This window comes from Mirounga leonina, unplaced genomic scaffold (genome assembly GCF_011800145.1).
Source record: "Mirounga leonina isolate KUSES-001 unplaced genomic scaffold, KU_Mleo_1.0 Mir_488, whole genome shotgun sequence".
Classification (NCBI taxonomy): Eukaryota; Metazoa; Chordata; class Mammalia; order Carnivora; family Phocidae; genus Mirounga; species Mirounga leonina.
In genome coordinates, this window is record NW_023270777.1 from 30,118 (window position 1) to 54,130 (window position 24,013).

Here is a 24,013-nt window from a genome sequence, read left to right on the forward strand (position 1 = left end):
CAAAAGAATAACAAAGTTGGAGAACCTGATTTGGAGACTTAGCATAAATCTATAATGGTGAAGAGAATGTGGTCTTCGAGTGAGGACAAATATTTAGATTAATGGACTATAACAGAACTCATAAACAGACACACACACACACGTGGGTAAACTAATCTCCAACGAAGGTGCCAGGATAATTCAATGGAGAACTAGTCTGTTCAACAAATGGTCCTGAAACAACTGGATGTTAATATGCAAAAAAGAAAAAAGACAAAAAAGGAAAAAGAACAAGAACCTTGACCGTTGCCTCACCCCACACACAAAAGTAGCACAGATGGTGCCCAGCACTGAAGCTGAATAAGACAGCAGATTATTTCAGAAGCAGAACTGGGCACATATGGTTACATACTCCAGGCTGTTTTGGGGCTGGAAAATTAAGTCAAAGGTCACTTACGATCTACTTTCACTGTTCTACTGATCAAGCAAAATTGTCACCACAATTACTCAAAGACGTTTTACGCTCCTGTAGCTGTCTGACTCCACTGTATATTTAAATTACCCATTAGAAAACAAGTCACCAGCCAATGACCACATTAAATATTCAGACCCTAAGTGTGTCCCCCCAGAACCCTGGAGCCACATATACAGAAAGACAGCACAGCTAAGGTCTTCCAATTTACCCTTATTCAACCACATCACTTCAGAGATGAGGAAAAAGACGCTCAGGGAGTTATAATTTGCTTTTTAAAATATCACATGCAGGGGCAAGAACCAGGGTATTTTCATTTATTTCAGGGTATTGCAGAGATTTGACAGCTTCCCTCCATTCTCAGAAAAATAATCAGGCTTGGGACCTGTTTTCCTTTTCCGGGTTTTGACATCGACGATCACAGCCCTGTTCTTCTCCGTGAAGTGCTTCAAGATGATTACATTATGTGGCTCATTGGCGTTATCCATATACACACAGCGGGTCCCCACGCAGAGGACCTAGAACGTGACAGAGACCAAGAAGGCAAGTCAGGAGCACAGAGACACAGGAACGGGCCCTTCAGCAGACACAAGTCCAGTCCTCTCCGCTTGTGCCCCGGACTTCAACAGGTACGCAAGGACGGGCACTCCTGAGTCGAGGGCCCGGTGCAGAGGTGGTTTACATGCTTGCTGGATGAAGCCATGTTTCATAGTCCTCTCTGTCCCAACCAATTGTGAGACATGAAGATTAGAAATGACATCAAGGGCGCCTGGGTGGCTCAGCTGGTTGAGCGACTGCCTTCGGCTCAGGTCATGATCCTGGAGTCACAGGATCGAGTCCCGCATCGGGCTCCCTGCTCGGCGGGGAGCCTGCTTCTCCCTCTGACCCTCCCCCCTCTCATGTGCTTTCTCTCATTCTCTCTCTCTCAAATAAATAAAATCTTTAAAAAAAAAAAAAGAAATGAGATCAAGATGAATGCCAGCTGAGAAACAACTGTACTCTGAAGTTCTGTGTGATTTAATAACTTAGTGACTTATTAGTCAAACAACTGGCTAATAAAAATGAATCAAATAGCTAAACTGTTAAAAATGCAGTTGAACAAACCATCCCACAATCTTGAAACTATACCAATACCGTAAATGCAAATTATGCAAATGAAGGGAAAAAACCTCCCAAAGCTATACGCCACAGAGCCCCTGCTGTGTGTGATGAGGACGGGAAGGTGGGCCTGACCTTCAGAGCGAGGTACCTGTGGGAAGCCGACCAGCACGAGCAGGGTGAAGATGTTGCTGTGCTTCAGCTGGAAAGGCAGCTGCTTGACACAGTGGTCTGTGAAGGTGGCGATGACATCTCGCCACAGTGGGGCACCGCTGAGTGACCGCAGGATCTCCGCCATGGAGCACGCCCAGTCCAAGCCCACCCGGCTGGAAGGCAAGAGCTCCGTTAGGCGGCAGGGCTCCACACGAACTCGGCAGAGCTTGCTCGCTACGCTCCAAGGCACACGCGGCAGCGCCCAAGGGCCACTCACCCACTAGTTTAAAAACTATCAGAATGAAGCCTCTGTCACCTCTACACTCAGTAGACACTTAGGTTTTTAAAAACATCTCTGTAAAGAGTCACACACGCACACACACGCGTGCGCACTTGTGCATACTCGCATCTACATACAGAAAAAAAAAACTTGGAAGCCAATGTATTAAAACAGCACCACGTGCATTAAGATGGTGCAGCCGGGGTGGGGGGTGGGGGCGCCTGGGTGGCTCGGTCGGTTGAGCATCCAACTCCTGATTTTGCCTCAGGTCATGATCCTGGGGTTGTGGGATAGCCCCACGTCAGGCTGCACGCTCAGCGCGGAGTCTGCTTGTCCCTCTCCCATCTCCCACTTACACACTCTCGCTCTCTCTCAAATAAATAAAATCTTAAAAAAAAAAAAAGATGATGCAGCTAGGGTGATTTTTTTCTCCATTTTTGTTTTCCAAATTTGGTACCCTGATTATGTTACTTTATAACAAAAATAGACCTATTTTCTTCAATCCTAAAGCCTACGCTTATTGCTGCCAGGAAAAAAAAAAAACCCACACTATGTATCATCAGAAAGTTCAATCAGCAGATAGCACCCAGACTGCACAGCTGTTTTAATGTGGGTTTTCTTTTTTTTGTTGTTTTTTAACTTTTTTTTTTAAATTTACTTATTTGACAGAGAGAGACATAGCGAGAGCGGGAACGCAAGCAGGGGGAGTTGGGAGAGGGAGAAGCAGGCTTCCCGCCGAGGAGGGAGCCCGATGCAGGGCTCGATCCCAGGACCCTGGGATCATGACCTAAGCCGAAGGCAGACGCTCAATGACTGAGCCACCCAGGTGCCCCAAATGTGGGTTTTAAGTACAATTTTAATGTCAGTTGACATCTTTTCTAGTAAAATGAATTCTATTCTCACAAGAGACGCCTACTGCACACTGAAGAGACAACACACTGAACTCAATCACCAGCCAGACCAGGGACTTAAGGAAATGAACACCAAGGTGGGACAGAGTGCGGGGGCTACCTGTCCAGACACACAGCTCCCAGGCTGAAGAGCAGGTGGGTGGTCTTCCAGCCATCGGGCACAATGGAACTGTCCCCTGATGCAAACAAGGTGTGCTTGGCGGAGAGGACCTTCACCACCGCAGCATCCACCTCTGCTGGTAAAAGGCGGGTGATTAACTGGCCGAGAAGACCCAGTGTGAGGTGGTAGGTCTCGTTCAGGTGGCCTGCGTTGGAGATGACAACCTGAAACATGAGTGGGAGGACGTGCTCCAGGTGCATCACGGGCACTGTGGGGTCCTGCCGAGAGAGGGAGAAATGCCTGTTCAACACGGGATCCACGTAGCCACACCAACTCAATGCTGCGTCCGTTCACGTCTTAGTTACAACTGGCCAGTGCCGAAGGGCCCATGCAGTGTCCTTCATCAACAGCTACGCCCAATCAGACATCCTCAGGCATCATCCTCTGACCCTACTTCTAACTGATTATGCTTCTCTCAGGGACACACACGTGACTATGAACAGGTGGTTTCAGTAGACGGATTTCCAAAAAAACACATTTTTCCATATATACCACCACCCCTCTTCCAAAAAAGAAAACGCCATTTGTCTCTTACCAACTTTAAGGGAGGTAACATGGCTGCTAGTAATCCCAAAATCCTCTTCTGGGAACACTCAGCAAACACCTGCTCAGGGCTGGGAGTAACCCGTTTTTCCTCGATGGGCTCCTGAGACAACACGACTATATTTTCAGCATCTGAGATGTAAAACATCACGCTTTCAGATTTCGCCAGCTTCTACGCACGTACAGATAGGCAAGTAAAGTGTCGCATGGTCCCCGTGCTGCCAGAGGACACACCTGGGACGTTGCTGAACCCATCCTGCTCAAGGAGGCCTACCCTGACCACCCGAGGTAAACGCAGAGCACCCCCTCTGCACTCACCCATCCCCTGACCCTGCTCTTTGGTGCTCAGGCCACCTTCGCCCTTTAACATAGCCAATCAGTGATATTTATTATTTCTACCCCCTTCTAGGTGCTCGGTTATCACAAGCGCCTAGAACTAGAGCATAGCAGGTGCCCAGTGAGCACTCGAGGAAGGAACAAACTACATGTGGACCAGGACGCCGGTGCTGATGCAGACCAGAGTGGACAGGGACTGACTAGGGGTACCAGACTATCGTCCGGAAGGTAGGATTACGTGCAGTGCACAGATGGCCATCAGCCTCTTCTGAGAGCTGGCCGCACACACAGGGCAGGACGCCAGGTGCTCAGCCCTGCCTCCATCACGGAGCAGGCAGCTGGGACAGACGCTGCCTCCCCGGGCTGCCCCAACGAGGAGGCTCTTCAGCCCACAGCACCTCCACCTTCAAGCCCGTCAATCTCCTTGACACACGGCTCTGAACGTGCCGCGGCTATCCCCAGACAGGCAGCTCAGGGCCTCCACGGCAGAGCGACACAGCACCCCCCAGGGCTCTGTCCCTGCGTGCCTGCCAACGGGACTCTCCCCTGCGTTCGCCTGAGGGTTTCCCACTCTGGGGTCTTCGCTCATGCTGTTCTTTCTGCTCAGAAAGCCCTTCCCCAGAGTGGATCCTAGCGCAGCTAAGGTCCCTCGCAGCCCAACCTTTACAAGGCTTTCTGTGGATACAGTCTGTTCCGGTTAGAGACACCCGTCACCACCAGCATCCACCCACCCCTCTCTGTGGACAGCGCCGCATTCCCCCTCAGACTGCAGTTACCTGGACCTTGGGTCTACACCCCCCCCAGAATGCAAGCTCCGTGAGGGCAGGAGCTCTGTGTCTGTCTGTCTGACCTGGTCCCTGTCGCGCCCCCACCGTCTAGCTCGGTGCTGGGCACACAGCAGGCGCTCAGGAAATTAGGGAAGAACGAGGCAGGAAAGCAGGCAGAGTGAAGGAAAGGTGACTTTCAAAGTGTGATCGCTACCATCTGACACAAAACTGAGAAACCATGAGCCCTCGGCTGCTAGCCAACTTCAAGTTATGTGCAACAGATAGCTCAGGGATTGGTCTGTGTGCGCTTTAAGATGAAAGAGATCAAGGTAATGACCAAAGAGTCTCTACCTGGATGCCCTGTAGGTGTGCTACCATCTGCAGGTGAGTCTGAAATTTGAGTCTGGCACGAAGGACCCTTCAGAGCTGATGCACCTTCTTCATCTGCCTTACTTCTCTGCTTGCTGTCTAAAGGTCCGACTTCCTTAGGACCACCTCTCTTGCCCTGAAAACAAAATGTAAAGGAATTAAGGTTTCTTCTAACAAAAGTTGGCTCATTAATGCTGTGACATAATATTTAAAATCATTAGCCAGTCTTTACAGACTAAAATACTTTTGAATTCCCCAAGAAAATGTCCCTCATTTCTGTGACAAATCTATGCTCTAATTAAGACAGTACTCACTGCATCCCATCTCCCAAACATCTCCCAAATGCCCCTGCATCAGAGCCCGCAGTCTCATAAGCCATGGCCCCACTACAAACCTCTAATATGTTCTATTTAGCCTTTAGAAGCCACGTACAGAAAGTTCTTCTCTTGGGAAGAAGACAAAAAGGTGTGGAATTCTTTCTAGCACAATGAGCTCGCTTACACCTTTGAGAATTTTATTTTGGCAAGGAGCCTTGTTAAGGGGGCTCTCGCTGGAGTGGGGAGGCTTTCCTGGGCTCAAGAGTCGGGCAGTAAGCTGCCCAGATTGGCAGGATGCTTGGCCTGCACTTCCTTAGGCCTTTTTCCTTGGGCCAGGGAAAGCCTCTAAGATGAGCCCAAAACATCCTTCTGCAACAAAAATTAAGGAAGTGCTCAGAGAAAAAGGAGTATCAGAAGGACACCGAAGCCAGGTGGGAGGAGCTTCCACTGGCCAAACACTGGACAATTTCAGCATCAAAATACACACTGAAAAGTAGTAGATTTTAAAGATTTTACTTTTTTTTTTTTTTTAAAGATTTTATTTATTTGACAGAGAGAGACACAGTGAGAGAGGGAACATAAGCAGGGGGAGTGGGAGAGGGAGAAGCAGGCTTCCCGCTGAGCAGGGAGCCCGATGTGGGGCTCGATCCCAGGACCCTGGGACCATGACCCGAGCCGAAGGCAGACGCCCAACGACTGAGCCACCCAGGCGCCCCTAAAGATTTTACTTTTAAGTAAGCTCTATGCCAACACAGAGCTTGTGAGCTCGAACTCACAACCCCGAGATCAAGAGTCACACGCTCTACAGACTGAGCCAGCCAGGAGCCCCGAAAAGCAATCAATTTTAATCCATGGAATAAAACAAATTCACCCAGGTCACTCTGGTATGAACTGATGGTAAGTGGACACACAGGGAGCAGAGTGCTCACGGGTGCAGAGACACTAGGAGCTCAGAGGAAGACACAACTGTTCCAGGCTCAGGGGTGAAGACTGCCCCTGCTGACAATGTCCTCTCTGCCCAGCACCACCTGTGGGTGGCTCAAGTGCCGCCCGGACGAGGGGTTTTGTGGTCAGAAATGTTGGCGCCCCGGAGACCAGGCTGAAGCTGACGTGGTCTGTCTGGTGCTGCCTCTCTGGCTGAGTGAAGCTGACAGAATCCTCAGGTTTTCACCAGCCATCTTTGCTTTTGCCTTGCTCTAAAGGGCAATGGGGTCTCGGTGAGTACAACCACCAAACGGGGGATCCCTGAACTAGTGAATGTGACAGAGATGGAGGACAGAAACGCCCACCGCTCCCCAGGCCAAGTCAGGGGCGCTCACAGCACCTGAGACCTCAAGCTCCGGAGGCAGCATCGCAGAAGCTACGCTGTGCTCTCCCACAAAACTAACTTTAAGACTGCGGTCACAGGCTACCCCCAGATCCAGGAGGCTTCCCTCCTACTTACACAGGAGCGTGCAAACTACCGTATCTGTTCGGTAAACAGAAAGCACTGAGGATTACCCGTCGGCTCACTAGGAGAATAGCTTCACGGCGCCTGGGTGGCTCAGTCCGTTAAGCGTCTGGCTCTAGGTTTTGGCTCAGGTCATGATCTCAGGGTCGTGAGATGGAGCCTCACGTCGGGCTCTGCGCTGGGCGTGGAGTCTGCCTGAGGTTCCGTCTCCCCCTCCCTCTGATCCCCACCCCTATGGCGCGTGCTCTAAAAAATAAAAGCTTCGCATACACAGCATACACAGTGTTCGCCATGGGCCAGGAACGAACCTCCTTAGGTACACAGTCTTCCTTCCTTGCCATCCCACCAGAAGGCAGGTAACAGGAACAGTTAACACTGATATGGAATGTACAACGGACACTGTCTTAAGCACTTTACACACATTAGCTGCTGCGTAATGTGTGTAAATCCTCAGAACAGCCTACGAACGGGTATTAGTATTCTCGCCCCATTTCACAGATGGGAAAGTGAAGTGAACAGATGGTGGCAATGTGCCCGGGGCCCGACAGAGCAGGGGCTAGAACCCAGGATCTGCCCTGCCCCCACCTGCAAACGGCTCCCCGTGTCGACCTGAGAGTCTGCCTACTAATGCACCGTGACGTACCCTGCAGTGCACAGAAGGGCCCGCGTGGGACGGGTCCTCAGCACCCTGGACGGCTCTCTCCTCCTCTGGCGTGCAGGCGGGCACAGCGACCAAAGGGACCCGACTGTCTGGACCAGATTCACCATCTGGCAGTACACCAAGAAGAGCTAGAGCTTTCAGACCTACATGGGGAGCAAATAAGAGAACGGTTAAAAATTTTAGAATGAGGTCATTTCCTGCACATGCCATAAATCACTACACGGAAGGAGATGGCTGGGTTCTCCACAAACCAAACCGAAGCTCACTCAGTGTGAACCTCCTTGGCTATTCACATCTACTTGGCCCCTGATGTCAGGCACCAAAAGTCTGAGTAGTGAGGAATGCGTGTACTTTATTAGCACAGAAGACAGAGACACAAGAGGACGGTCCACTTAGAAAATCATAAACATGACAATTCCACTGTAGCCCCACACAACTAGATGTCTACGTCCCCACTGGCAAGCTCGGGAACACTGGTACTGCCCACGCGCTGCCCAACACAGGCCTGATGTCCCCACCATATCCTAGAACAGGGAGTCCTGTAATCTGAGCGGGATTCAAACACCTCCAAAGTGTAACATGCACGTTACATCCCCCGAGTGCCCCTCAGTCAAGTCAAAGTCGTTGAGGTATTTTGTTAGTCAAACGACTTCAATTACAAACAGCTCTCATCTAGAACGCAGTTATGTGGAATAGATCTGCACTCCAGGTTAAAAACAACATTCCTTGGGGCGCCTGGGTGGCTCAGTCGGTTAAACGACTGCCTTCGGCTCGGGTCATGATCCTGGAGTCCCGGGATCGAGTCCCGCGTCGGGCTCCCTGCGCGGCAGGGAGTCTGCTTCTCCCTCTGACCCTCCCCCCTCTCATGCTCCCTCTATCTCTATCTCATTCTCTCTCAAATGAATAAATAAAATCTTTAAAAAAATAAAAACAACATCCCTTTGGCAAGCTAAGACTGGTAGGCTCAAATACTAAGTACTTCATCCACAGACATTAGGAGTTTGATTATTACTTTCTTCTTTTTTTACAACTTCACGTGAGTATCTTAGAGAAACTGAAAGTATTTTGATGCCACAATTTTTCTCAGATGCACGTGGGAATCTGGAATTAGCTCCAAAGCAGGGTGAGCGCCTGCCGTGGCAAGCGGGTCAGGCCGCCTCTCACCAAGCGCGGTATCTCACTTCCCGCACAAGCAGCTGAGAGCCGGCTTGGTTCCGTGCGCGGGGACGAGTACCTTTTCCCTGGTGAGCCTTCATCAGACAGTCGCCGACGAGCTGCATGCACTCGCCCCGCAGGGTGCTGGCACTGTTGCGGTCCCGGGGACCCAGCTTCTCCCCGTCCACATCCTCCGCGCTGGCCAGGTGGGCACTGTAGAGAGCCAGGGCGGCAAACAGCAGCCAGGCGTAGTTGTGGATGTAAGGCTGGATGAGCCTCTGCCGGTCGCTGATGCGGATGGTCACCATCGGATGGGCCGTGACGCTGTGGGTGGGCAAGTGGCTGCAAAGGCAAGACGTGATTATGGCCGACTTTGTGAGGGCGCAGAAAGACCAGGACCTCAGGGGCGAGTGCGTGGCCTCCACTGGGCGCGGTGACCTCCAAGGCTGTGGCAACTGAAAATCTGAAGACAGGTATGAGCCCTATCCCCAGAGAAATGAACCAACACAAACACCGTGCACACCGTTTCAGGATTTCACACCCCCCACCCCTGCCCAGGCGAAACACTGCCTGTGGAAGGGGGAGGAAGAGCTCCTTATTGTGAAATTTTCCGAGTGTGGTAATATCATTTTGGTAATGTCAGAAAATGCTCATAATTTTTTTTTAAAGATTTTATTGATCAGTCAGAGAGAGAGCGAGAACACAAGCAGGGGAAGCAGGAGAGGGAGAAGCAGGCTCCCCGCCGAGCAGGGAGCCCGATGCGGGACTCGATCCCAGAACCGTGGGATCATGACCTGAGCCGAAGGCAGACGCTTAACGACTGAGCCACCCAGGCACCCCCAATGCTCCTAATTTTTAGAGGTGAATGTGAAGTATGTATGAGGGAAATGATCTGAGGTCTATGATTTGATTTAAATCACTTTAACAAAGAAAAAAAGAAAAGAATAAGCTAAGCACACAGAGCAAACTCTTCCCAGCTTTTGAATCTAGGTAATGGCCATATGGGGATTCTGTGTACTAGTCTCTTTACTTGTGGGTATGTTTGAAATCTGTCATAGTAAAAAGGCTTTTAACACACACACACACACACACACACACAGCAGAGGAATACACGAAGAAAGCGTTCCGTGGCCAGAAGTGATCAGAACATACCCATAGGAGTATTTCTTTGCCGCATAGCACCCATAGCAGAGATCGAAGTCATCACACACATTGCAATTCATCCTCCGGCCGATGATCAGGCCCTGGCAGTGGTCACAGGTGAACTCCATGCTGACCATCTCATGGTCATCTCCATGGCCCTCGGGCTTCACCCCACCTGGGGAAAGAACACTAGCATGAGCGGGATCGGGCAAAGGGCTCTCAGAAGTGCTAGCTTCCCAACACAAACCAATTCAGAAGTAGGGCTCTGCCAAGTTACTGCTCAGGACGTCAGGGGCCACGGGCATCTTCTGGAGTCCAGGCTGTCCTGCCCAGTGGCTCCGAGCACATCAACAGTACTCTCGGCACAGAACTTCTTAGCGGTGGTACCACGCACCGACCCCCTTTCCCAGTGCCACACGGGGTCTGATGGAATGTACTACCAATCCCCATCATGACGACCATCTGGCAGAAACAAAGTCCACGTGCCCATCTGTGAGCTGTCTCCCGTGTGACCCCTCCTCTGACAGACATTAAGCATCTGCTGTGTGACCCTGTTAATAAGCACTGAGGAGTGACCAGGTTTTTGCTCCCACTTTTTCATTCCAGAATCACAGAGGAAAACAGACTCCGCAACCTCAAACCCAATGAGTGAGAAAGCGTTGGTGTCGGGTGTGGTCCCAGCCCGGTGGGGCTCCGCACCCCACCACAGACCCTGCTGACCACTCCTCGCACCTGGCCCACTTCTGCCCCTGCTGCCGAGAGCCTGGTCACTGCTGTGAGCGACTCCCTGAAGGAAACCCCTGTAAGGCCGGAGCCACCTTCCCCCAGCAGAGCTCCAGGGATGTCAAAACCCCACTGTCCACAGATTCCCTCAGTGTCCTGGCTGACTGCCCCAGGGTTCAGGTGTGGGCCCTCCCTGTCTGAGCCCACCACTCAGCCGGAAAGACACCTGAGTGCGCCGACCCAGACACACCGCAGAGGCTCACGCCTCTGTCCCTGACCGGCTCTGTGTCAGACGGTGATGCGCTGCCTTCACAGCATCCAGCTCTGACTTTCTTCAGAGACCAATTCACCTCCTCGCAAGCCTTCCCCGCAACAGCGATCGTTACCACTTCTGAACTTCCCTGGAACACTCTGTATCAGCATGCACACCCCTGTGCTGGGAGTGCTGCCATGACTGGGACATGCGCACGGAGCACCCAGCTGCTCACAGCTGTCAGCCGCACGTCAGCACCCACACATCAAGAATAGTCAGGAATTTGGGATGTCTGCTTGTGTGTGTGTATCTGACTCCCTGTAAACTCTGCACACCACCCTGAGTGGCACCAAGGATTCAGAGGGAACAGCATCTTCTGGACGCTCAGCCGAAGGCACACTGAGCGGTCCCGTGCGTGGATCGAGTACCCACACCCAGCGGGATGGAAGACAGAAGCACGTCAGAGCACAGCCCTGGAGCCTGTCGTGCGGTATCTGCCGACGGGTCAGAGAACAGCACGGGGCAGGGCTTCTGTCCCGCACACAGGACTTCCACGACGAGGTCACAGGAAACGGAACAAGGGTCCCTCGGGGGTGGCACGCACCCAGGAAGCAAGTCTTGCAGAGATCCATGTCGCTACACTGCAGACACCGGTAACGGTGCCAGGGCGCAATCTCGTCACACCCATCGCAAGAGATGTCCACGTTTAACAGGTCACAGTAGCGAGCGATGAACATGTGCATCTGTAAGGTGAAACACACACAATTAGCCAGCAGGCCTTCCGACGTGGCCACCACTCAGCGATCACCTCACCCACGTGGCGCCAGGTGCCGGGTGAGAAGGTGCGGGAGCCTGGCGTCTACTTGGGAACCCCTCGAGTGACCGCACAGCGTGACAGCAGGTCTGACGGACAAAGTCAGGGCCCGAGAAAACCCAGCCAGGCTATCAGCGGCTGTCAAGAAGGTCATGGAGGTAACTCCGTGTTGAGACCTGGGGGCAGACAGGTATCAGCCGGGCGGGGGTAAGGGTGGTGGGCACACCGAACAAGATCAGTAGCAAGTTCTACTGGAAGCACCGAGAGGGCAGGACGGTGGCTCCTAGGACTGGTGGTAATTCAGTGCCTGGGTGCAGAACGTGATACAGAGCGGGAGAGAGGTGGAGTCATGCGACCACTCTGAGCGTTCTAAAACGCTCCTCTGGCTACTGATGGAGAATGGACTGAAGGAGGCAAGACCACGGTCAGGGAGACCAGCCACGAGAGCAGCTGTCAAGGGAGCCCCATGACGGGCTAGGGGCTGCACGGCTGTGAAAGGTGGGAAGGCCCGAGTGGCACTAAGGAGGCAGGGGTGCGGCGCCTCGGGGACGGAGCGGACGCGGAGGCGCAGAAAGGAGAGGTCGAGAACGACACCCAGATTTCTAGCTGGGATACGTGGTCGGACAGGGAAGTGTTCAGAGACACAGGGACACTACCTACGAAGCGCTGTTTTTGCTGGTGCTTAACAGGAAGACCTTCTGGGGGGACAGCAAGGGCGCCGCTCCCCGAGCAAGTTTTCCTGGAAAGGAGCCGCAGGCCTTGGTACAGGTTCTCTTTACAGCCCGGAACCACGGGAAATAAATCCCTAAGTCGCCGCACCGCAGCAGATCAAAGCAGATCTGCCACGTCACCCCCGGGAAGATACTAACAACAAAGGCCGCACCGCCCCGTCCGAGCACCACAGAGGGGCTCCACAAGCAAAGTAAGTGGCGCACAGCAGGCGTGCAAAACTAACAGAATGAATGAATCAGGCAGGAGACGCCTGGCACAACATGGCGGTGGTGGACCGACGCCTCACGTGGAGAAGGACTCGGCAGGCCATCTGAGCCCGGGCCTCCGCGTGTCTGACCACGTAACTCGGGATGTGTGTGCACGTGGCTGCTCCCGTGTGCTCAGCAGGCAGCCTGTGACGGACACGTGGCTCCGCATTATTCGCCCACAGGAAGCGCATGCTGCCCAAGGACACCGGAGCCCAGGGCCTTCGGCAAATTAATAACCTCATGTCGCGCTTCAGCCTCACGAGCCCACACTCTGAGAGTCCAGGTCTACAGGAGGGAGCCGCAGGCTCTGAGTGTGGCCAGTCCAGGCTAGAGAGCAGAGTCGGCGACAGCTGCCTCGCTAGGGTCTGGCCAGGCCAGGGTTCAGGGCCCCCTCCCCACCCCCCCACCCCCCCCACCCCCCGCCCCAGAGGCTAGAGAGCAGTCAGCGACAGCTGCCTTCCCAGGAGGTGGACTAACCCCTGGGAACCCTCCGGAAGATAGCCCACTGGCATTCTCCCAGGCAGACTCTCCTCTCCAAACTCCCAGCCAATCACTTCAGATCACCCCAGCTGAGAGGTCTTACTTTCCTCTGCTTCTCTGGATCTTCCTGGGCTATTTTCTCATACCAGGCCTCAAACATGCCATCCTGACACTCATCCATCCATTCTGAGTTCTGCTTGGCATCAGCAAGCTCGTCTTCTTCACTCCACTGGCTGAAAGAAGCACACAAAGAGAGAAAAGGATACCTCTGCCAATACTCTAGGAAGAGCTGGGTAACAGGCTCTGTGTCCTACCGCCTAACAGACGGAGCATTTTCAAACTTCTGAGGGGAAGATGTGCATGTGGTTTCCAAAGCCCCAGGATTTGCGAGACTGTTGACAGGACACACCGTAGAAGGAGACGCCCTTTCCAGAGCAGACGGGACAGTGAGGAATTAGAGCCTGAGAGGGTGTATCTGCAGGTGCAAGTCCCCGACAACCACGTGTGGTGAGCCTCCTCTGGGACGCTGGCGGCATCAGCTCGAAGGGAGGCAGGAGGCCCCGGGGACTGGCTCTGCCCCCGGCGGCTCTCAGGCCCTGACACTGCACTCAGCCCTGGTCCTCGGTCTCCTCAGTACAGTGTCACACAGATAACCTCATGGGCTCCTTTTACAGGCAAAGTCACAAGTTTCCACAATTTCAGTTTACAGTTTGTTCTAGCAACCAGACTTTTAAATATAAAAGGATGTGCTCAACCACAAATGCAAACTATTTACCAGCCAACCAACCAACACACACTTGTTGATTCCTGTGTCCCACCAGACTGCCGCCAGGCCTCCTTGCACTCAGGAAGGGGCTGGGCGCTGAGGAACCGGAGGTGGGCGGGGGCGGGGGGCCCTCCGGGACGACCTGGCGCAGGCACGGGCCCACACGCCCACCCCGGCTGTGTGCCAGGTCCGGGACACAGGAGACAGGTGGAGGTCTAGCCCCTCCTCCAGAATGCCCAGGATGTCTGAGAAAGTGAAACCTGCGGCAACACTGACCCACTAATTCCCCTGGTCCTGTCCCATGCCCTCCGTCTCTCGTTTCGTTCTTTCTCCTCCATGCACACGAGTAGCTGATAGGTAAGTGGACTCGAGCAGGGTGGAGAGACACTCATTACAAGTGGAAAGGAAAGAAAGTCCGCATACTATTTTTTCTCATATCTTAAGTCCTTATAATGTGCAAGAGGTTACAATGGCTAAAACCCCACATACACGTAACTGAAAAACAAAGAAAAGGATTCTCCGATTCAACAAGCTGGACTAGGGTCTCCAAAAATGCGGAGGATCCTCGTCCTCACAGTCCCATCATCACCACCTTCCACACACTTCCACGCACCAGACACTGTCGTCAACCCTGAGAAACACAATTCATTTACCCTTCACAATGGTCCTATGAGGTAGGTAACATTACTATCCTCCAGGCGTAAGAAGGAGGAAACGGAGGCACAGCGGGTACAAATGAGTGTCCTAAGGTCACCCGACCAGGCCGTGGCAGAGCCAGGATGCACTATGGGGAGTCTAATGCCAGCAACCGGGCCCTGAACTCCTCTGCTCCGGGCACTGCGGGGTGCGGGACTGGGTTCTTACCTGATCACACTGTCATGCACGCTTATATTTTCTTGCGACATCTTCATGAGGAGATGTGGTAACTGAATGTCCACAAAGAAGGTGAGATCGGCGGGTTCCCAGCCCATATCCAGAAGATGGAGCAGGGCCGTCTGCACACAGGACACGGCAGGCAGCAAGGACCTAAGGAGCCCATGAGGTGCGAGTTATCGAGGCTGCCATCCCCAGCGGGACGGCACAGACGGCACACGATGCAAGTCAGAACCTGGTGTGCCTGCAGGTGAGAGCAGACTCCCCACGCTCCACACAAGCCCCCCTCCGAGGGCAGCTGGGCAAGAGTCCCGGGAGCACGACCTGAGGTGTCCGCCACGCCCGCCTCGGAGCATTCTGTGGTTAAGGACAGAGCGTAAAAACCACGACCCGATAAGCAGCCCGTCCCAAATTAGCGCAGGTCATTCCTTCAGCGCGGACGGAGAGGAAGATCGTCCGACTTCAGGTTTCTGTCTAAACCACCTATGAGGGATGATACTGGGGAATGGCTTCACACCCAAGTCTTAAAACTGCACATAACCCACGAAAAACTGAAAAGGACAGGTCGTACGTTCTTACATAAACCAAGCACCATCCCCTTGAAAAAGGACACAGCACACAGAAAAAAGGCTGGGACAAAGTATCTGAGCAAGTTCACGCGAGCAATTAGCGCTAGATGGTAACGTCGGGGATTATCATTTTCTTTTTCACTCTGTTTTTCTCCACATTTTCAACACCGAACGTGTATTTCCTCTAAAGTCAGCAAAAATAGAAACGTGTGTTCTCTAGAGATGATGAAGTGATACAGTACCTGTCACTGATGCTGCTAAATCCTTTAACTGCTTTGACCAAAAACAGAACGAACTGGTAGTAAGTGTCTCGAATCTCTTTGTGCAGACGTGCGCCACAGCCCTCCAAGTGCGCGAAATAACTAGACACAGAGAAAAGCACTGATGACTTAAGTGCCGAAACAGCACGGACTTCACGGTCGTGATTCCCTCCACAAAACAGAGCCCAGCAGCTGAGCCAAGTGGCGCGGAGGCCGGAGTCAGCGTGAGCACGTAACTTCAGGGAGTGGCAGCACGGCAGCAAGGATCCACCTGCCGGGCCAGGAGTGAGGGAAGGCAAGGACTTCTCCTTCTTGGTCAATCTAACCCGCCCCCGGACCTTCACCGCAGCCAGGCCCCTCGGCCCTGCCCACCCTCCCCTCCCCAGTGACCTCAGCACCAGGCTCGCTGCCTCTCCCACCTCAACGCTTGTCCCCTGGGAGACTTCAAGATCCACGGGAACGATGCCCGGGCGCCTCTGCCGTGGTCACCTCCAGCCTTCTTCTGACCTCGTCACCACAGTGACGGCAGGACTTCTGAAATCCTGACTGGATTCAGAGCGTCCTGCTCTGCCCCCCCGCCCCACCAACAGTGACTTCCACTTCTGAACTTCCCTGGAACCCCAACCTGTGACGCTGCCTCAGGGCGCTGGCAGCCCGGCTGAGATCCCACGGCCCCTCACCGCCACCTCACCCGAGCAACCGCCAACTCCCTGCTGCTTTCTCCCTCCACAGACTGGCCTGCGAGAGCTTACACCGGTATCCAAACAGCACAGTGCTGCTGGAGGAAACAGCACGCATCGGGCTGACGGGCGCCACTTTCAACTCATGACCACGATTCTCAAAGGAGCACTCAGAGCGCTCAGCCAGTCAGACTGGCTTTCTCACCTTGCGTTACTGTTTCAACCCTTCGTGCCCCTCCTTAAACTGCCACGACTTCTCCTAGCCCTTCACTTTTAGCTAGGACTACGCGATTTTCATTTTATAAAAGCAGAAAGATCATACAGAGGCCCCCATCTCTGCACCACCAAACCGACCAACCGGTCTGCCCCTCCATGCGCACCATGCTGCTCGGGCCGCCACAGACGGTCCCCCAGCTCTGTGCAAACCAACCCTGTGCGTCTGCACCTGCCATGCGATGGGCCCCCTCTTCCTGCATCAAGAAATGATGGTCTGTGGTCTCTCCCTCCCTTTGCCCCCCCACCCCATTTTCCTCTCCACCCAGTCCAGCTGGGCCTTCAGCCCCCTGGCCCCCACAGGACTGCAGACAAATCCAGTGTGGCGCCACCTCCCACATCAGCATTTGACACAACGGACAAATTCTTCTCTTGGCTTCTAGGACCCCGTCATCCCCTGGATTTCGCTCTTGATGGCTACTCCTTCGTGATCTCCTCAGTTGACCCCTCTTCCTCTGCCAGAGCTCTGAGTAAGAGGTGCCCCTCAGGCTCAGTCTTGAGCCCATTCTTGTCCATCTCTACGCTCTTTCTTGATCATCCAGTCTCATGGCTGTAAAGATCATCCGCATGCTGACAGCATCCAAACTCTATCCCTAGCCCTGGCTTCTTTCCAGAACCTCAGACCCTTACCTTTACTCCCTGGATACCATTACTTGGATGTGAAAAAAGCAGGTCTAACTTAACATACCAGAGCAAAGTCTGATTTTCGCCCCAATCTGTTTCTTCCATTCTCTTCCCCTCAGTAAAATCCGTCACAATCCACTAACTGCTGTAGCCAACATCCAGCAGCCCCTTCCTTCCTCACGGTTCCTTCCGTCCAATCCATTGTGCATCACGGTGACTCTACCTCCAAAGCAGATCCTGAGTGCCCTCCTTTCTCTCCATCTCCAGGACCATTCCAGGGTCCAGAGCCTGCCACTGCCCGCCTGGCCGACTGCACCGTCTCCCGACTACTTTGCTTCCGTCCACGCTTTCCCACAGAGTAGCCAGAAGTGACTTTCATAAATGTAACCGTGTGTTCCTCCTGGGCTTGGGATTCCCCACGGGTCTCCCACCTAAAACTCAGTATGAAATCCAAACACCTTAAACCCCGTCCTACAAAGATCGGCATCATCTGAGCCCCGACTCATCTCCTGGGCTGGTCTCCTGCCATCCCCTCTCACTCAGGCACGCCGGTTTTCGTGCTGTTCCTGGGGCCAAGCCCTCACCCCAGGGCCTCTGCGCTGTTCCTTCTGCATTCAGTGCTCTTCCTTCTGAGCTCACTGGTCATTCATCTCTTGGTTTACAGGCTGACTTCTCAGCCCCGCTCCCTGAACACGCAAACTACATCACTCTGTTGGAGGTCACCACACGCCTGGGACGGACACATTACATAGATGGAGGAATGGATGGATTTCTCTCATCATCCGTCTCTCAATAGAATACAAGCTCCAGTAGGCATACCTGGGTAGCTCAGGGGGTGAAGCGTCTGCCTTTGGCTCAGGTCATGATCCTGGGGCCCTGGGATTGAGCCCCTTGTTGGGTTCCCCACTTGGTGGGGAGTCAGCTTCTCCTTCTCCCTCTCCCTCTGCCCCTCCCCCCTGCTTGTGTGCATGCACCCTCTCTCTCTCAAATAAATAAAATCTTTCAAAAAAAAAAAAAAGCAATACAAGTCCCATTAGAACGAGACTCTTGTCTGCCTCATCCACTGCTGCACATCCATCACCTAGCACAGTGCCTGACATAGTCAACGCTCAGGAAGGAGTTGTTCAGTGGCTATTAGAACCACGTTGTAAGGTACTCAGATTAATGTCCTCATTGTACATGAAAATTAAATTTAGTTCACAGCTTCCAGAAGCCACCTGTTGGATATGGGTACACAGGGAACACAATCCTCACTGTCTGGTAAAACAAAGCTGACAAACTCATCAGGAGAAATAAACAAGATTTCTGGCATTTACTTACTAGAAAGAACCCGTTTCTCCTTAGGATGAGAGAACTGACCAAAAACAAATTTGCATCCTACACGGAAATAACAGTTACTAATTAAAGACAACTAGGGTTTCTTTACAATTGCCCGGGCCTGTTTTCCTTGCAGATGTGTGATTTGTACTTACTTGGTAAACTCTTTCTGGCAGGTGAGGAGCTCCAACAGGAAGAGTATGTATGGCGGATGGAAGCAGTGAGGCTGTCCGAGGGATTCTGAGCAATACTGAACGATCCTCAGGACTTCGAGGACACTCTGCGCCTGGGCTCTCCTCAAGGCAAGAACCTTTACGACACTGCAGACAGAGGTCAAGTCAGGCGCGGCAAGAGAGCTCGAGCACACTCACCCTGAGATCACGACCTGAACTACGGTAGCAGCAGGAGCGTCACTCTGGAGGGGGACCTGGCCCTGCTGGCTCCTGTCCGTCAGTGCTCAGCGGCAACAGGCACAGCTCACAAACAGCCCAGAAGCCAGACACCCCAAACTCGCAAATTCAGGAACTGGAAAGGGACTCTGATCTTTTTACTGCCCCACGGAGACAAAGCTTTAATTCTTAGGGCAGGAAATTATTAAAACGTGTAATACTTCCAGACCTGCAGACCCGCTGACAGATAATTTTGTCAGAAAATCTCAAATCCTAAGTTTCTCCCAGGATTAATGCAAGACACATTTATAAATGACAGCTACCAAAACCAATGTTTCTTTTTTTAATCCTGGCGTACATTACTGAGATCTAATTTACATACCATGTAATGTACGAGTCTTCAGTATTTTCAGTAAGAAAATACTTCTTAAAAGAAAAAAGTAACCACCCAATTTTGTCTTCACCGTTCTAACACAAATCCTGATCTCTCCTTCAAGTACTCCTTGCTCACTTGTACTTCGTGAACGCTGAGTACGGGGAGGGCACTGGCGGCTCACCTCTCGTGGGAGAGGGACTGGTCCTTGATGAAGTCCAGGACGTCCTTCAGCACGGGGTACTTCTCCTTCACCGTGGGCGCTGGCCTCGCCTCCTCCACGGACCGGAAGGAGAGCAGCCGGAGTCGGCCTCGGGTGAAGGGAGGCCGCCGGGCGGGGGTAGAAGGTGACGAGGGCTCTTCGGCGGCGGCAGAGGACACCTCGGCAGCAGGGGGCCCGCTGCTGGGTGGCAGCTTCGGCTGCACGTCCGAGCCAAGACCCCCAACGCCCGCAGCAAGGGCGCCCGCTTCCACGGGAGACACGGAGGCCTGGAAATGCTCCTCCACCACAGAGCTCGTCCTCGGGCGCTTGTCCCGTGGCTGGAGGTGATCCGTTTCATCTGCAGCCACCAACCTGTCACAGCTTCCTTTTGAACTCACTCCCACGGGCAAAAATCTCAGTAACAGGAGGCTCTTCTGAATACACTCTTTTGCTAAATGCAGAAAGCAAGGAAGGTAATGAAAAAAGGTCAAAATTCAATTCACTGCTTACTTTTGGAGAGAAAATAATCTCTTTAAACTCCACAGTTTCGAACAAGAAATACCTCCATTAATAAAGTGACATATATCTCCCTCTGCCCCTCACCCTGTTCTCATGCTCTCTCTCACTCTATCTTTAAAAAGAAATTTAAAAAAAATAAAGTGACACACACATCTTCTGAAGAAAATAAACTCTTATGTGATTATACAAATCAAAATCTTCCCAGCACTGTCAGTACACTTAAAAGGAAGTTTTCTTGTGGACACTTTTTTTTTTTTTTAAGATTTTATTTATTTATTTATTCGAGAGAAAGAGTGAGAAAGGGAGGGGGGAGAGAAAGAGTGCACTCCAGTGAGGGGAGGGGCAGAGGGAGGGGCAGAGACTCGAGTGGACTCCCCACTAAGCGCAGAGTCCCACACAGGACTCGATCCCAGGGCCCTGAGATCACGACCTGAGCCGAAATCAAGAGTCAGCTGCTCAACTGACTGAACCATCCAGGTGCCCCTATTGTGGATATTTCAAACATACAGAGAGAAAAGACTATGAGGACCCCATCACATACCCCTGACCCTGCCCAAGGCCAGTCTCGTTTCACCAGCCACCCCCTCCCTGGACTATTTCCATGCAGATCGCAGGGATCACACTATTTCATCTAAAAACTTCACATTTCTCTAAAATAGCAAGTTTTTAACATAACCATGATACCACTAATTCCTTAATCTCACTGAACATTCACTGACAGCACACTTTAAAAACAACAAAAGGGGCGCCTGGGTGGCTCAGTCAGCGAAGCATCTGCCTTCGGCTCAGGTCATGATCCCAGGGTCCTGGGATCGAGCCCCACATCGGGCTCCCTGCTCCGCGGGAAGCCTGCTTCTCTCTCTCCCTCTGCCCCTCCCCCAGCTTGTGCGCTCTCCCTCTCTCTCTCTCTCTCACTTTCTCTCTCTCAAATAAATAAAATCATCTCGAAGACGGGTCACCAGTTTCCTAGGAAGTGTAAACAGAAGGCTCAGCACACTCACCCAGGCTCTCGGGGTTCACCTCAGCCGCTTCCGACCCATGCTTTTCTTCTGCCTCGTTCCCCAGGTTCATCAGGGACTTCTGCTTCATCTCCAACTGGGGGGAGAGTTTGAGCCACACAATTACAGTGTTCAGGAAGGGCCACGGCACACAGCATGACATCATGGAGAACTGTACCTGTACAATTACTGTCCAACTCTCGAGGACACAGACCTCAGCTGTTTTTGTTTGTCCTACAAGTAATCCAGGCTTTGAAGCTGTCTAACGGTATGTCCGCAACACTGCCTTCTTTCCAACTATGCCTTGTTTGGGAGGGGATTGTACCCCTGATCCCATTACTTAAAAAATCGGGGCACACGGGTGGCTCAGTTGGTTAAGCGTCCAACTCTTGATTTCAGCTCAGGTCGTGATCTCAGGGTCCTGAGATCGAGTCCTGCATCGGGCTCTGTGCTCAGTGCAGAGTCTGCTTCTCCCTCTCCCTCTGCTCCTCCCCCTCCCCCGCACTTGTGTGCACTCTCTCGCTCTCTCTCTCTCTCTCTCTCAAATAAAGAAATAAAATCTTTAAACAAAACGTAGAACATTGGAGCTGGAAGGGCCCTTATCCAAAGCCGACCTAGCACGGACAAAGAAGTGGAGGTCCAGAGAAATGAAGGGTCTTGCTAGGGTTACGCACCCAGTTTGCTGCAGAAGTTGGACCAAAATTCCATCTCTACTCTACCCTGTGTGAGGGGATGCTTGCACGTGATGCTGGGCCTGCCAGGCAGAGAACAGCGCTCCTAGTACCAGGGTAGGCAATGGTCACAGCGGGGGCCATGGTGCTGACAGCCCAGGCAGAAGGCCACGTCTGGGAGAGGAGGCTGGTGTCTTGTCCAGCTATCGGCAGTCGTCCCACACTAAACCAGAAGCGCGATCTACGCTGTGCCTCGTCAACTGCCAAGTCCTTTCACTTCGAGTGTCCGTGGCAGTGAGTTTATCAGTCTTTTCCTTAGGCCACTACTACAGCTGTGGTTTCCCTCCACACACTGTTGTGACCCTCCTCACACCCTCCTGATGACAGTACCTTCTAGCTTCTCTCAAGAATCTGTTCACCAATGACTTGGAGCTACTTGGATCTCTGTTCTGACACGTCTGCTACATTCTCACAGGCTCCCTGACTCCTCCGGCTAGGCGTCTCAGGTCACCTGTGTGTCCTCACACTCAGCATGTCCCAGAATGAATTCACAGCCCCCACCCCGCCCACTCCCAGCTCCAAGGCCATTTCCTCCCCCGTCTGGTTAATGCTTCCACCGCCCAGCGAGTCCCCAAGCCGGGCACGTGGGAAGGGTCCTGGACACCACACCACTCACACCACTCACACCAGCCACAGAACCTGACCATTCTACGCCCAGGGCAGCCACCACGCTCGCTGAAGAACCACAGCTGGTCTCCTGCTCTCAATCTCATTGCCCGTCCTCTCCAAGACTTAACGATTCCTCCTAATTACTACACAGTACTTAAGATGATTGTGAATATGTGGACCATAATAATAACACATAGGGATTCAGCTCCATGCCTAAGAAAAATAAATACGGTTCTCCTGAGTCTGACGGTCATCATTTCCAGGACTTTGAGGAATTTTACTACACATGTACGTACCTAACAGGACACAGACGTGGGTGGTGTGTAAACTTTACTCATGGGTTCCCCTAGGACTTGCTTCTGCTCGTCATCACGTGTCAGCTGACCTCCGTCACTCACGGCAGGGCAGCACCACGCACACCTCCCACGCCGCGATGTCGCGTTACGCAGTAACACAACAGTCCCCTCTGCCCGTCCTCCCACTCGAGGGCGCTCCGTCCCTCCGCTCCACGGCTGTCACAGGCGGCCACTCAGAACCACTGTTCTGCAGCACAGCAGCCTCTCCCTGGAGAGCGGCCTGACCCCACCCAAGGCCGCCAGCGTCCGCCCGTCGGAGGCCCCGCAGAGTGGCCCTGGGGCTACGGAAGGGCGTCTGGAGCTCACGGGCGCGACCTGTTTACTCCGCACGTCCTCAGCACCCACTGCACTAGGACTTCAAGGGTTCTAAGTTATTTCAGAGCTTCTCACGCCACTGAACTTCAGTGAAAAACGAAACAAAACAAAACAAAAAACTCGAGAGCTGCTCACCGTAACTGCACGCAACCGTGGTGCGAAAACTCAAAATACGTTAAGAATCGCATGCGAAGAAAATCTTACCATCCATATGCGAATCCCATCTGCCAAGCAATACACCTGTGCAAACTCCTCGCTCAGGGCTGTGTTGCCCCCACTTTTTACTGGGGAAAGGAGAGACGATGAGATTATACTCAGTTAACTCAATCCAGTACTGCAACTTTAAGCACAAAGTAACTTCTAAAACTCCTAACACAGAGACAAAGTCTTTCCCCTGATGCTCACACCGTGCGGGTGGAACGAGGGAGGGATCAGTTAAGCCACAAACACCAGTAATGGGTTCTCTGTGTTACTACAAACTCACTTTTTTCAAGGGAACAGCATCTGAAATGGACATACTATTAAATGGAGTAAAATACTTAAAGTAAAAATATGAAAGTAAAATATCAAAAATATTAAAAGTAAAATGAAAAGTATTAAAAGTAGGTAAAAAATAATTATTAACATGAAAAAAGTTCACGGTATAAATTAAGTAAAAAAGACTGGTTTTGAAACAGTATAAACACAAAATTATCTATTTAAAAAGACCATATATGTTAGAAACGTGACGGATATATATGATCTATACACAGATAGATACGCCATGTAAATATGCCTAGATAAAAAGCCCAGGTATATACACAGAAAAACATCAACAGATGTGTTCTTGAAGTGGTGAGATTACAACTGACCGTTATCTTAAGCTTTCCTGTACTTTGTAGGTTTCCACGTGAATGGGTAATATTTTTGTAATTAAAAAGTAACAAAGAAGTTGTTTGTTTAAAGGAAACATCTCCTTTCTTGGCTCGTAAAAACTGGAGGATCACAGACTAGAACAGCGCGCAGCTCTCCACAGAACATCCGCGGCACCGACGAACAGCGCGAGGGCCACGGCCACACACGGGGGAGGCGCTGGGCGCCCCCGCAGGCACTGGGAACGCAATGCTGAGAGAAAC

General features: G+C 52.3%; 1 protein-coding gene across 4 annotated transcripts in view; it reads right to left on the bottom strand.

Annotated features, from left to right (window-relative positions):
• Window positions 1–24,013, bottom strand: part of ZZEF1 (zinc finger ZZ-type and EF-hand domain containing 1) — a 103,158-nt gene that overhangs the window by 22,210 nt on the left and 56,935 nt on the right. For all 4 annotated transcript variants that reach the window (XR_004676343.1, XM_034989318.1, XM_034989316.1 and 1 more), the window contains 16 exons: window positions 23,103–23,182; window positions 20,891–20,984; window positions 19,353–19,821; window positions 18,562–18,726; window positions 15,495–15,614; window positions 14,675–14,836; window positions 13,148–13,277; window positions 11,375–11,513; window positions 9,804–9,969; window positions 8,731–8,993; window positions 7,479–7,639; window positions 5,051–5,204; window positions 3,589–3,728; window positions 2,994–3,271; window positions 1,701–1,875; window positions 837–969 (listed from right to left, as the gene is read on the bottom strand). Coding sequence is in view for 3 of the 4 variants with exons in the window: in XM_034989318.1 (XP_034845209.1) it covers window positions 837–969; window positions 1,701–1,875; window positions 2,994–3,271; window positions 3,589–3,728; window positions 5,051–5,204; window positions 7,479–7,639; window positions 8,731–8,993; window positions 9,804–9,969; window positions 11,375–11,513; window positions 13,148–13,277; window positions 14,675–14,836; window positions 15,495–15,614; window positions 18,562–18,726; window positions 19,353–19,821; window positions 20,891–20,984; window positions 23,103–23,182 (2,829 nt within the window). In the remaining variant the exon portion in view is untranslated. The remainder of the gene's footprint in view (window positions 1–836; window positions 970–1,700; window positions 1,876–2,993; window positions 3,272–3,588; window positions 3,729–5,050; window positions 5,205–7,478; window positions 7,640–8,730; window positions 8,994–9,803; window positions 9,970–11,374; window positions 11,514–13,147; window positions 13,278–14,674; window positions 14,837–15,494; window positions 15,615–18,561; window positions 18,727–19,352; window positions 19,822–20,890; window positions 20,985–23,102; window positions 23,183–24,013) is intronic.